Source organism: Piliocolobus tephrosceles, chromosome 9 (genome assembly GCF_002776525.5).
Source record: "Piliocolobus tephrosceles isolate RC106 chromosome 9, ASM277652v3, whole genome shotgun sequence".
Classification (NCBI taxonomy): Eukaryota; Metazoa; Chordata; class Mammalia; order Primates; family Cercopithecidae; genus Piliocolobus; species Piliocolobus tephrosceles.
The window spans coordinates 29,232,940-29,247,115 of NC_045442.1; the positions used below are offsets into that span (position 1 = coordinate 29,232,940).

Consider the following 14,176-nt stretch of genomic DNA (forward strand, 5'->3'; position numbering starts at 1 on the left):
TAACAGAAACTGTTTTAAATGCAGGGTGAAAATAAATCAAAATGTAAGGACATAAATATATTATTTACCTGAGCCTCAACCAGATTTTTGCTGCACAGATTCCTGTCTGATCTCACAGCTTCATACAGGTTCTGTTGCTGTTTTAATTTAATCTCTGATTCAGCTATTTTTTTCCTGTAGTCAAAAATCTGCGTTTCACGAACTTTTATGTCTTCCATGTTCATAAGGACCTGGAGGAGAAAGAAGTATATGAAAATGGTTAAATAGCCCACCTGTGCTTATCGGTTCAGGACAAATGGAGTTTTTTATCTACAGGTGGCTGATAGAGATGCCAGTAATCAGAAATTTGACAGTGGCTATAATCACTGCAGTACGACACAGAAATTCAGCCCAACTGATTAGGGGCAAACATACATTTTATCTATACTAGAGTTGTGCTTAAGTATAAAGGCTTAACACAGTTATTTTGTGATCACAAGAAAGAAAAAAAAGAGAAGAAATTCTTTCAATTCTGAAAACCTCTCCTGACCACCCTAACCCCGAAAAAGGGGGAAAAAAAAAAATAGTCACAGGCTTAAACGGATCTTAACACAAAGCACTAAGAAAGATAAGAGATAACCTAGCTGTTTGGCCACACTGGCTGCTTATAAAGTTAAGCATGAGAAAGAAAACCGGTCTTTGAACTTTGATAGCAATCATAACACTATCTTGCCAATGTCAAACTCACTCCATCAGGGGAACTGAAAAGGACTCTGTAAAAATGTATTCTTTTGTGCACAAAATACTTCCACAAAAAAAGATGGGATGCAAGAACTACTGCCCCATTTTTGCAAGTATGAAAAACCAATACCTGAAATTCCACCATGAGTCAATACCTCTCAACAAGCCATGCACACAGTAGCAATGACGTCATCATGACTCTCCGCTGCAATGTCCACAGAAATTGACTTTTTAAAGATAAACTTCTTTAAAAAGTTCTTAAGAAGAAAAATGTTCACGAAGAAATCTGATTAAATCAAGGAAACTACAATGTAAATAACAAGCTAGAGCACATAAAGAGAAAATTCTTAAGAAAATTTCGCTGTGTTTCTTGGTGTTCCCTTAATTAATGGTTGCAATGGGAAGACACAGAGCAATGTGACAGAGCATGGAGGAAAAGGGGACACACATGAAGAAATAGGGCCATGTCTCTGGGCCCATGTCTCTGAGGAAGTGAAATTCACCGTGACTCAGGTGTGGGCTGCTTGTGAGCAACATGTTCCCGAAGTATTGCACTTACAAGAATCCATTTTTTTCCACTTGCAGAATTACCATCCCAGAAAATATGTAAATGAGAAGCCCGGTTCTATTCTTTCCCCGTCAGAGTTAATGATGGCTATTATTTTAAATATTTATCCTTTACATATTTAAATAAGCACCTTTCAAAATTTTTTTACAGGTGCTTAAGGAGGGATGGGATTGAATTTTAGTAAATGTCTTTCAATGTATATAATTTTGTATTATTCTTTCTTATTGGGTCAATTGATTTGATAAACCTAGTAACAGATTTTTCAATTTATTTATAATATAGTTCCATGTGCCACAATTTAAAATAAATTCATAAATGTGAAATATACATTTATTTTCCTTATTTACTTGAACTTTCTTTCTCCCTTCAACATCAGCCTCTCTTCTACACGAAACAAAATAGGTTAACAATCTACTATGTATTCTTCCATATTTTTCATTGGATTCTGCTGCATATTCTATTCAGGTCTACAACCTAACAATAAGAGCTAATATTCATCAGTTACTTTCTGTGTACCTGACATTTTACATGTATTAGCTCCTTTAATCTCTCAAAAATCCTCTAAGATGTGTACTGTTATTGCCCCCAATTTTACAAAGAAGGAAACAGATCAAAATAAGTAATATTTACAAAGTTATTCAATGAGTAAATAGACAACTACATAGATTTGTTTGTTTTCTGTTTTGCTTTTTGGGGTTTGTTTTTATTTTTTAACCAAATGGGATCTTATAACTACTCTTATGCATTTTGCTTTTTATCATCAAATAACACCTTGTAGAAATCATCACTCTAATTCATTCTTTTTACAGGTTGCATAATATCCTATAGCGTGGGTGTGCCATCATAATTTAATCCTTCTCCACTGATGGGCATTAACTTTGTTTCCACGTTTTTGCCACTCTGAACCATCCTACAAGAAACATTTTTGTATGTGTATTCTCATGTACTTGTGCTTTTATTTCTGTGGATGGATTCCCAGGGGTGGAATAGCTGGCTCAAAAGATACACATATTTTCAACTTTAATAGATATTGCTAGATTGCTTTCCAAAATGGCTGTAACACTTTACATTTCCACACCACCAGCAATAGCTTTCTTAATAGAAAACTATCCTTGCAGCTTCCGGATAAACCCTTTTTGGTCATATTGGATGATTCTTTTAATGTACTGTTGAATTTGGTTTCCTGGAATTTCATTTAGGATTCTGCATGTGATTTCCCAAGTGATCTAGGCCTATATCTTTCTTTTCAGGTCATTTTTAAACTCAAGGTTTCTGCTAGTTTCATAAAGTGAATTGAGTACATTTCTGTTCACTCATTCATTCACTCCCCCATTTATTCATTCACTTAATGAACAGGTACTGAGGACCTACCTATCTATGGCATGCACTGTAAAAGCATGTGTGATAGAAAGAAGAATAAGACACATTCCCTACCCTCAAGTTCACTTGTAGGGAGTGACTTCACCATAGAATGGATAATCAAGGAATGGATATAACCAGTAAACTGAGATATGCACCAAGTGTTATGGGAGAACCTAAGACTGAAAGGTTAATGCTTAATAGATTGAAAATACTTTGAACAGCATCATCAGCATTCAGAATATCAAGCAGCACGTTAGAGAAAGGAAAAAAATAGTTTGTTCTGTTACTTTGAGAGATGTTAGAACAAGAATAATTCTTTGCACAGGCAGAATAATGTCACAGAGAAAGGAGGTAGCCAGGGACGTCTCTTTTTTGAGCATCCAACTAGCATGGTCCATCTTTCTGCACACAACAGTGCACAAAAGTCACAAACTTGCTTCTGGATTCTTGAAGCCCGGGTAATAAGAACCCATCAGGACACCAAGAAGATAAAAGGGATTCACAAATATTGAAACTAAGGGAAAAGACAATTTACAAGCAATGTATTTCTAAGTGTTGGGACTCGGTTTATTTTTATGGAAATCATTCAGGCCAAAGTCATGCAGAAGTTCAAATCCTGAAAATTCATAAAGTATATGGGTGTTAAGTGTAGCTAAACCTCTTGTCAGCAAGCTGCCCCTGTTAGAAGTGGTGTATCCGAGACACAGGCTGCCAGCTGTGGGGCTGGAGCTTAATTAATATACACTTTGAGATACCTCAAACCAACTCATGAGATAAATCACATCCAAATATAGAAAGTTTTATTACAGCCAGTGAATTAGAGCTCCTGGCACTCCTAGGCTTCAGAGGAGTCCCGAAAATGCTTACAGGGCATGACAGAAGTACAGTCTCAGTTTATAACCTACTCCTACCTTTTCTTTTTCTGTTAAAACAACCTGCCAATAGAAATAAGAGTGAGATAGAAATCAATAACACGTACAGGAAAACTGCAGCATAGCCAAAACATCATATAGACCAAAGTGGGATTAGAAAGTAGGTCATTGCATTTGGAACCCCTTAACGTACATTTGATGAAATATCAGTACAATAAACTTCTCAAATAAGTTTTTCTGACTTGATGTCAATGGTCTGAATGCTGACAATGCTTTTACCTTCATAATGAAACTGAAAAATTCACTCTGCAAAAATAGAAAACAACTGCGTGCCCCGGCCAGTGAAATGTTGAGTCTTCCCTATTTTTCTTGCTTTGTTATTTTACCCTCTATCTCGAATTTAGAGAGGCATATGGCTTTGATTCATTTTTATAACATATTATATTATGAATGTGGGATATAATAATATCTATCTCACAGGGCTATTATGAGGATTTAAGTGAGAGAATATACACCTGTGCCATCATGTAAGTACTTAGCATATAATAATTTAATCATTTAATAAATGTTAACAGGTTATTATGATAGTTTACATTATGTCATGTTACATAATACTAGTGCTTTAAAAAGTTAATTTGATTTTCCTCCGAATCAAATCCTGTTCTGCACAAAAAGTAATGACACGAAGTATGCTTGTTTTATTATGACACAAAAAGCTTATAATTTGTGTTCCTTTGATTCCTCTCTCCAGGGTTCTACTCAATTACAGAGGCTCTGTATAAAATTCAAATTAACATCAAAGAAATAGTAGCTTTATTTCATTATGAAGATACCTATCTAGTGGACAATATTTCCTTAATCAATTTTTGGTTTCTTTGCTTGCATTAAGTCCTTGAAAGCACATCATTATTCATTTCCTGGAACCTCTGTCCTGAAGAGCTTTGCTTGACACTGTTATAGGCAAACGAACAAAGAGCTAGGAAATTTGTCGTTAGGGATTTGTTGCAAAAGAATGTTTTTTGGCATATCAAATGTCTGGGAGGTGACTGCCAGAAGTTTAATATTTGAAATGAAAAAGGTGGGAGATCCTAAAATGAGGTAAGTGCATCATGGGAAAAAAGTTCAGCAGATTTAATAATTTACTAGGAATGGTTTTACCTAGAACATGCAAAAGTTCAGAAAGCAGGAAATATGGTAGACCACAACTTACCATGCCTGCCGTTTCTCATGCCTCTCAATTCATCTGAATAGTAAAATTTAGAGTGCAGCAAAGGAAAATCATGAGGATAAAAAGTGCTACAATCCTGGGGTAGGTTATCTTATGGTTTAACAAATGTTCACTCTCTCCCCTTGTCCCACAACCTAAAGAGAGAAGTGCATTTCCCTTGCTGCTGATGTTAGCCTTGGCCATGTGACTCGCTATAGCCAATGGGAGGTCAGAATATTAGACAAGTAGAGAGATACGAAATGTGCTTGTATGTGTGACTTTGTCTCTTGTTCTCCTTCCTTTCCCCATGAGAAGAACATGTACATGGAGGATAAGAAACATGTGGTCCAGAACTGAGCCCAACCTACATCCCAGAACCAAGTCCAGGCAAGCCCAGGTTAGGTCACCTGAACCTCTATCAACTGCAGGTGTGTGAATAAGAAATAAGTGCTTGTTTTTGTATCCTATTGAGATGTTGTGGCTATTTATCATGCACTATTATTATTGCAAGTGTTGACAGAGACAAACACATAGGAAAAGGTTTGGGATTCTGAGTCATCCAGTTCAGGCACAAAAGGGGATCTTCTTTCTCACTGGCAAATGCCAAGTTAAATGAATACAATATAATGTAGGAGTTCAGCATGTTTGAGTTCACTTTTCTTTCTCTAAGCAAGAAAGAACAAGAAGGCAAATGTTGTTGGCAAATGTTGATTCTGTTTTGCTGCTCAGAAGGAAGAGGAGATCAGGCCTGGAAGTCACTCACAGCTAAAAATGCCAATGATAATTCAGATAAAATCGTCCATCGTGGTAACATGTTTCACATGAATTTAAAGGAAGGGCAGACTCATAGTCATAAGTAAATATATTATTAGAAAATAACTTGATACAGATACTTAAAAGTCAGCCTCTGACTAGTTAACTCAGATGTCCAATTAAGCTTTCCATTCATTCTTAGTTCAAAAAATATTTAAGTATTTACTTAGTAAATAAGTAATATGAAGAACTCAAAATTGAATAAGACTTGCCCCCAAGAAGCCAGTGTTTAGAATGAGGCAGACATATGCAAAAAACAGTTATGTGCACACAGGCCAGAGGGGAACCAAGTACAGAGGAATTAGACACTACTTTTAATAAACCTTCTTGGGAAAGTTGGAATTTTATTTGGTCCCTGAAGGAAAGGCAAGGTTACTAATATTGTTTATTTCTTTTTCAAATCAAGATACTAAAGTAATACATATCCATTTTACTTTTTCTTATTTTTATTTATTTTTTATTTTTTTAAGGTGGCGTTTCACTCTTGTCACCCAGGCTGGAGTGCAATGGCACAATCTCAGCTTACTGCAACCTCACCTCCTAGGTTCAAGCGATTCTCCTGCCTTAGCCTCCCAAGTAGCAGGGGTTACAGGTGTCTACCACCACACCCAGCTAATTTTTGTATTTTAAATAGAAACGGGATTTCACCATGTTGGCCAGGCTGGACTTGAACTCCTGACCTCAAGTGATCCACCCACCTTGGTCTCCCAAAGTGCTGGAATTACAGGCATGAGCCACCATGCCCAGCCTATCCATTTTAGAATAGCTTAAAAAATACAAAAAAAAAAAAAAAAAGGCAAAAAAGGAGCAAATTAAAACAATTTGTATCCTTATAACCCAAAGATAACCACTATTAATATGTTAATATGGTTCCTTCCACTCATTTTCCTGTTAAAACAAAAAAGGGTAACTAGGCATCTATCTGTTTTTTCCTCTTGCCTAAATTCTCACAGAGAACTTTTCATTATTGTAGATGAAACACACACACACAAAAGGACTTTCCTCTTGGGCAAGTCTATGGAGAGTCTCCTGTCACTGATTTTGCCTGGAACATGGTCAGCCTGTGCAATTCTTTCTTCATCTCCAGAAAATATTTTCCCACTACATCCTTGACTAGGGGCTCATTTCCATAATCAGAAACAAACTCTCTGTAGGCTGGTTTCTATTCTCTGTCCTCTTCTCTCTTATCTTCTCTATGATCATTTTTGTAGAGACCGGGTCTCCCATGTTGCCCAGCCTGGCCTCAAAGGATCCTCCTGCCTCAGCCTCCCAAAGTGCTAAGATTACAGGCACAAGCCACCACACCTGGCCTGATTCCATTTTCCACAACATCAATTCTGTTCTTTACTAACTTTGGTGTGGATTTTAAATCTGCCTTTTTTTTTTTTTTTTAGTTTTTATACAATTGATCCTTATTTTGTCCAACTCTTTCTTTTTATTTCATCTTTGCTTTTCCCTAGAGGTAACGCCATGTTGGATTTATAACTCAGGTGATAGTCCTGTATCCTACTGGGGTCACCTTGTCCTTTACAACAACAACAAGTCTAGACTTTCCATTCTGTGTGCTGGGAAGCCCCCAAATCCTCTAATATCTCCAAGAATTCTTGGAGGAATTGCATTTCTTCTACTTGCTGTAGCTCCGGTTTGCTGTTGCCATAGCCTTCTGGATTCTCGGGCGCATCTTGTCTCTTGCACATACTGTCCTTTTTCCGGGATGTGTCACTTCACATCCTCACCACCCCACGCCTGTGCCCCCAAAGTGCAATCACAACTGTAGGATTGATGTAGTAGATTTGTCACCAGAGGTTTGAGGAACTTAAAATCAAATATTGGACATCACTGTTTTCTGCAGTTCCTCCATCATTCCTGTCTCTGGGAACTCCTCACTTCCAGCAGCGCCCAGCCTACTGCCTTGATGCTGATGCTGTGTGTCCTCCTCTCCCATTCTTCCCCATCTTCTCCCCATTTCCTGCTCACCACCCACTCCTCCTTTCCCACTTCCTGTTACTTTTCTCAGATGACTGTGTTTCGCTCTGGTTCATGGAGCCTCACCTTTCAAACCAAGGCAAATATCAAGGTATTTTGCTAAACAAAGACTGTTCCTCCCACAGGTGGAAACTTGGCACCAGGTTTTACATATTTACACTCTTTGAAGGAAGCCAAACCTTTTCTCTGCATTTTTTTCTATTAGGTTAAGAACCTTATGAAATTGCTGATAGTCAATTGTTTCTTATTTACCAAAAAAAGACGATTTCAAAGGGTTCAACCTAAAGATCTTGCCACAGAAGAATTTTCAGAGCCAGACCTTTAGCCTGGGGATCCTAGAAGCCATTCTCTTTCTCTCGTTCTCAGGCATGTTTTCCCAAGGCTCCATTAGGCTGCTTTTTTCTTTATTCATTCTTGAGCAAGCCAGGATTTACCGCAACCTAAGAACAATGCCACTAAGGTGAAGGGGTTTACCTTTCCCCAACTCTTAGTACCCTAGGGTGGTGGCAGATCCACTTTCAAATCTACAGCTGGAAACACAGTGACATGCCAAGTCCCAGTCCACCTCCCAATTTCTAATATTCTTTAGTGATATTGGAGGGGCCAAATTACGTATGTCTCCAATTCTTTTGCATGCACACAGAAAAAACTGGAGACAAACTCTACAAATAATTTTACGTCATCTTTCTCAGATTCATATTAGAAACATGTTCCCATCTTTAAAAATAATTTGCAAACACATGATTTTAACAGCTACATAATACCATGTCAAATAAATGTAGCATGATTTATTTAACCTTTTTGGGGGCTGATTCCTAGTTCTCATTATTATAAATTATGTTTTGAAAAATATTCTTTCATATAAATCTCTCCATTTCTTATTTTTCATTAGATTCAGTTTTTCTTAAAAAGGAAAATCCTGCATAAAAGATAGATAAACTTGGAAGATAAACTTGGAACAATGTATACTCACTTTAGAAGTAGATGAAAATGTCAGTTTCATGACATCTTCCCCAGCCTTTGATATTATTTCTCAATACCCTACAAACAGAATGCACATAAAGGAGCTTTTTGTTTGTGAGAATGAGGGTGTGTGTGCGTGTGTGTGTGTGTGTTGGACAGTAAAGAAAGAAAGAAATATGAGAAGGGGACAAAGAGACATACATATTCTTAAGAAGTACAGAGATGCACAAGTTGCGTAGCAACTGATATATACTGTCAGGGGTTAGCAAGAGACAGAAAAATTGTAGGTGATAAGTAGTATTTTAAGAACTTGTGTTCAAATTATTTAGGTAAGACATTATGTGTGGTTACATATCAGAACTTGTGAAAAACAGTTAACAACAAAACTTGGTATCTGAATCTCTCTTTTACGAGGAAGCCAAGAAAAATATACAATCCTATATTAAAATCAGTGGTAGCATTCTTTTTACCGCTTATCATCTATCCATTTGTTTAACAAATACTTTTTTGGTGTCTCTCATGTGCCAGGATGCTAGAAATAAAGAAATGAATGAAATAAAGTCCTTTCCCCCAAAAGCTCACTATAAAGTGGATAAAGCAAATATGCAAATAAATAATTACACTATAGATTGATAATCGTCTTTCCAGAGACATTAACAAATCCATAAAGTACAGTGACAAGCTCTGCCCATAAGAAATCAGAAGAAGCTTGACCTGAGCATTTGAGTTAGGTCTTGAAGGGTGAATAGGAATGTGCCATGCAGAGAAAGGACAGAACTTTCCACAGAGAACAAAGAGCTTGGACTCTATTCCATTAATGCAGAGTATCCAGTATCCCAACTGCTGTGCCTTGCATGGGTTTCAGATGTGTGCTAAAACACTGATTTTACTCTACCCACAGGATGGCCAGGTGGGACCTGGGCAGCTGGCATCCCTGGATTGGTTCCTTCAGCCCCAAATAGCCTCATCTCCTTATTCCCATGTGCCACTGACATGTGTATTAGTCCATTTTCAAACTACTACAAAGAACTTCCCTGTGACTGGGTAAACATAAAGAAAAGAGGTTTAATTGACTCTCAGTTCTGCTGGCTGGGGAAGCCTCAGGAAACTCACAATCATGGTGGAAGGGGAAGCAGGCGTCTTCTTCACAAGTCACCAGGAAAAGGAAGAATGAAGAAGGAACTTCTAGACACTTATAAAACCAACAGTTCGCATGAGAACTCACTCACCATCATGAGCACAGCTTGGGGAAAACTCCTCCATGATCCAATTACCTCCCTCCCTCGACACATGGGGATTACAATTCAAGATGAGATTTGGGTGGAGACACAGAGCTAAACCGTATCAACATGTAATTTTTTACATATGCTGTGATGTGAAAAATGTTAGGAAGCCCTGCCCCAGGGAGAGGTGACAGAGGTTTATATCCAGAGTTATAATAAAATCACACTGGAATTTTTAAGAGTTAGCTCTGATGGCGGTGTGATGGCACCTGGGAATGGAGAGAAATTGCTTATCAGGAAGAAGAAACTGGAGGCTGCAACAGATCACATTATATGTTCAAATACATTTGCTACCTCACCCTGCAGGGCCCCTCCCTAAGGAGGACCACACTCCGGCCCAGGATGCCTGGCACAGCCCTGTGACTTGGTTGCCCAGTGGAATATGAGTGTGTAGGATCTGTGCCCTTCCCTTGTCAGCAGAGGCTCAGAAGAACTCTGAGGGTCCACTGTTTCCACCCTTTCCCTTTGTCCAGAGGCCAGGGCATCCTGACAGAGTCAGCCTGGAAAGAAGAGGACAAAAAGCAGGGATGCAGCTGACCTGCAAAGGCCAGTTATGTGAGCAAAACATAGATCGTTATTGCTGTGAACCACTAAAGTTTGAAGGTTATTTGTGTAGTAAACTGGTGAATACAGAAGCTAACGTGTGAGTCCAAGCTCGAGAATACCAGGGCCTAAACTGACAAGTCCTCAGAGTCAGTAAATCAATCAGTGGAACTTCTTACATGGTTAAGTCAGAAAAGAAATATGCTCTGCTCCAATGACTCCCAATTAGGGGTGTGAGAATCCATTGGGGATCACTGTCCTGCAGAGCTAGACAAAGCCAAGGCACTGTGCTTCTCCAGCAGCCCTTCCCAAATCGTCTGCATGGCAGATTTAGTCTAAGTGGAAAGAAGCTGATTTCCTATTAGTAAAGCTTGTTTCCCACTTTCTTTATTTCTGTAATACAAATATTGGCTGTCCCTTTGTCACCTTCTTTGACATTTCACTCCAAAAAAACAAAAAATTTAAGCATGCAAGAGCATTAATAAGCACTGCAGAATGTAACCTGAATTTCATCGAGGAGATGGAAGAGAGGGCTTACCTTGCATAACAGATCACATCTTGCTAGGGGGAGAAAAGGTGATTAAATGAGCCTTTTCTCCTAAACTTTCTAATCAGCCTCATAACTAAAACTTTTCTCCATTTCCCAGCCTCCCACTCCATAGACCACTGCTCTATGCCATCTATGAATGCATTAAAGAGAGTACTATTGTAACTACTCATGCTTCCTGCAGGCGATGCACTAAGACAGCTGGCTAAAATGAAATCCAAATCTCCGAAGCCATTCTTGGAGACATATATCCTTGAGCCTTCTCTCTCCTATGCAGTTTATAAGAAGCAGAGATCTAGAACTCAGCTCCCCAATGTGTGGATTTCCTCCAGTGGTTTTTTTTTTTGTTTGTTTGTTCCCTTGTTTTCAGACAGGGTCTCACTCTGTCACCCAGGCTGAAGTGCAGTGCTACAACCACAGCTCACTGTAGCCTCCACCTCCCAGGCTCAAGTGTTCCTCCCACGTCAGCTCTCCAAGTAGTTGGGACCATAGAAGCACACTGCCATACCCGACTAATTTTTGTATTTTTTGTAGACACAGGGTTTCGCCATGCTGTCCAGGCTAGTCTCAAACTCCTGGCCTCAAGCTATCCATCCCCTTGGCCTCCCAGAGTGCTGGGATTACCGATGTGAGCCATCGCGCCCAGCTCACAATAGTTTTTTTTTTTTTTTTTCCTTTTTTTTTAATTTTATTATATTTTGGTAGAAACAGGGTCTTGACATGTTGCCTAGGCTACTTGTGACCTCCCAGCCTCAAGCAATCATCCTGCCTCAGCTTCCAAAGTGCTGGGATTGCAGGAGTTCACAATCGTTTGAGAATAAAAAAATGCTCTTTGAAATTGTGACACACCTAGTAGATGCAGTAGTCACTCACATCTTAACTTGTGGTCATTTAATTAGATGCTTTTCTCCTAACGTCAAGTTGGAGTCCTTTCTCTGAAGAGACAAAATCAGTGCCAGATGGTGGGTGGGTGTGGAGACTGAAGAGTTGAGAGATGATGATGCTGGCAGCCCTGGTACCAGCCCAGGGATGCTGCACAGCAGGGCAACAGAGAAGAGGGAGAAACCAGAAGTTGGAAGAGGGCCCTGGAAAGTAGAAATGAGAGAGCAACAAGCGTAAACATTGTCCTTTTCACAATGTGGCCCAGGATCAGCTCAGAAACAGCTTATATTTCGTCCACATCATTCTCACCAAATCTTCACACAAATTAAAAGCAGAAATCTGAATAAATTCTCTTTGTAACAGTTTGTGACCATCAGAAATGCCGAGGAAGGAATGTGCCTCTGCTCCACCCACAACATCACTGAGCGGCTTACCTTTTGCGTAAGGTCACTGGCTTGGTTGATGTACCGGTCACGCTCCTTTTCCAGATGAAAGATGATCTTTCTCTGCTTCTGAGCCTCATCCTTGTAGTTCTGGATTTCTTCCTCCAGGTTCCTCTTGGCTTGTTCATGGAGCTTTACCAAGTCAGTCTGCTTCTGGGTCGCATTGACTGCCTTAAGCATGTTCTAAAAATAAGGGCACAAAGCAGTCACATTACTCATAATGTTTGAGGATTTGGGGTTAAGTTTACCCTCTGCCTCATATCTAACATAATTAGATATCTTGTCTTTTGGATGAATAAAAATGATCATGTTCCCTACAGCTTATTAAGAGCTTATTATGCTAATTTTGCACAAGGCACTTTAAACACACATATAAATACACTAAGCAACCACAACGTCCCTAAGAAATGGGCCCCATATTGCCCCATTTTAGAGGTAGGAAACTGAGACTGAAGAGTTAAGCTACTTGCCTACAAGTTCATACAATGGGGAAGTGGCAGAGCAAAGATTTGAATCCATGGCTGGCTCACCCCAGAGTCCATGCCTTTAACCTCCAATCTAGCTCTTGCCTTTCTCTTGTGAGGTTAGAACTGAACCTAATCATATAACTTGAGCTTTGATTACAAAGGAAGATAAAAAAACAGCTTAATAAAAATGCAGATACCTAGAATTAACATGTGAGCCAACAATTTCACTCCTGAATATATACTCAAAACAAATGAAAGCAAAAACTTGTACATGAGTATTCATAGCAAAATAATTCGCAAGAGCCAAAAGATAGACACAACCCAAATGTTCATCAACTGATAAACAGATAAGCAAAATATAGCATATCCACACAGTGGAATAGCATTCAGCCATAAAAAGGAATGAAGTACAGATGCATGCTACGACAGTGGATGAACTTTGAAAACACTGTTCTAAATGAAACATGCCAGACACTAAAGTTCACATAGTATATGATCCCGTTTGTATAAATATCCAGGACAGTCAAATCTATAAAAACTGAAAGCAGATTCGTAGTTGCCAGGGGTGGGAGGAGGGGGGACAGACACTGGCTGCTGAAAAGGTGCAGGGTTTCTTCTGGGGGGATGAGATTGTGGAACTAGATTGTGATGACAGTTGCCCAACACTGTAAATGTACTAAATGTCACTAATGGTAAATTTTGTGTTGTGTGTATTTAACCACAACAAAAACAATTAACCCAGTTTTTTAAAAAATGCAGATGTTCATGTTCCAACTCCAGAGTTTCTGATTCAGTTGGTCTGGGATAGGACCCAGGCACCTACATTTTGCTTTTTTTAAATTGCACTGGAGATTTCTGATGCTGAAAAGGAAATATCTTGGGTTGGCTGCCCAAGTTTCCCTGAAACACAGCATGAGTAGTAGTGCAATCTGGCAGTCACGCTCATGCAAAAGGGTTCACCTCTTTAACTGCAACTGAATGGATCAAATGACCCTTCCCCAGGACTTCTGAAATAGGGCCTTTAGATTTGTGCAACTCAGTAGAAGATGTAACCTTGGGAGCTATTGGTGACAGTCATTTTTTGTCATATGGACTGGAAAACAGAGAGAGACAGTGACAGTCTTCATTGAAAGAAGAATGGAGCAAAAACTCGGTAGGAAGTCAACTGGCAGAGAGAGATGCTTTCATCCCAAGAATGCCAGGCCAGTTTCCAAGGGTTCCTGAGGCCCAGCTGTATCCTTGAGTTCCATGAGGCACTTTAGAGTTCTTTCTCAAATCTCTAACCAACACAGAACAACAGATAGGTCTGAAAACTGCTGGACAATAATCAGGTAAAATGCCTATTAAATGTTGATTGGGTGACAATGTAGAAAACAGAAAAGGTCAACTTTTTTTTCAGGTATTAGGTTAAACATTTGTTCTATAAAAGATAAAGCCACTTCCACATGACACTAAAAGAATCAAAATATATTCATGTTGCTACCTTTCAAAACCATGTCACTCATTCTTTGGATGAAGGT

General features: G+C 39.0%; 1 protein-coding gene across 1 annotated transcript in view; it reads right to left on the bottom strand.

Annotated features, from left to right (window-relative positions):
- The window catches only part of CFAP58 (cilia and flagella associated protein 58), a 108,720-nt gene that overhangs the window by 74,115 nt on the left and 20,429 nt on the right, over nt 1-14,176 (bottom strand). Inside the window, exons 8-9 of the mRNA XM_023206584.2 lie at nt 12,181-12,372; nt 69-230 (exon numbers count right to left, since the gene is read on the bottom strand). Coding sequence (XP_023062352.2) covers nt 69-230; nt 12,181-12,372 — 354 coding nt within the window. The remainder of the gene's footprint in view (nt 1-68; nt 231-12,180; nt 12,373-14,176) is intronic.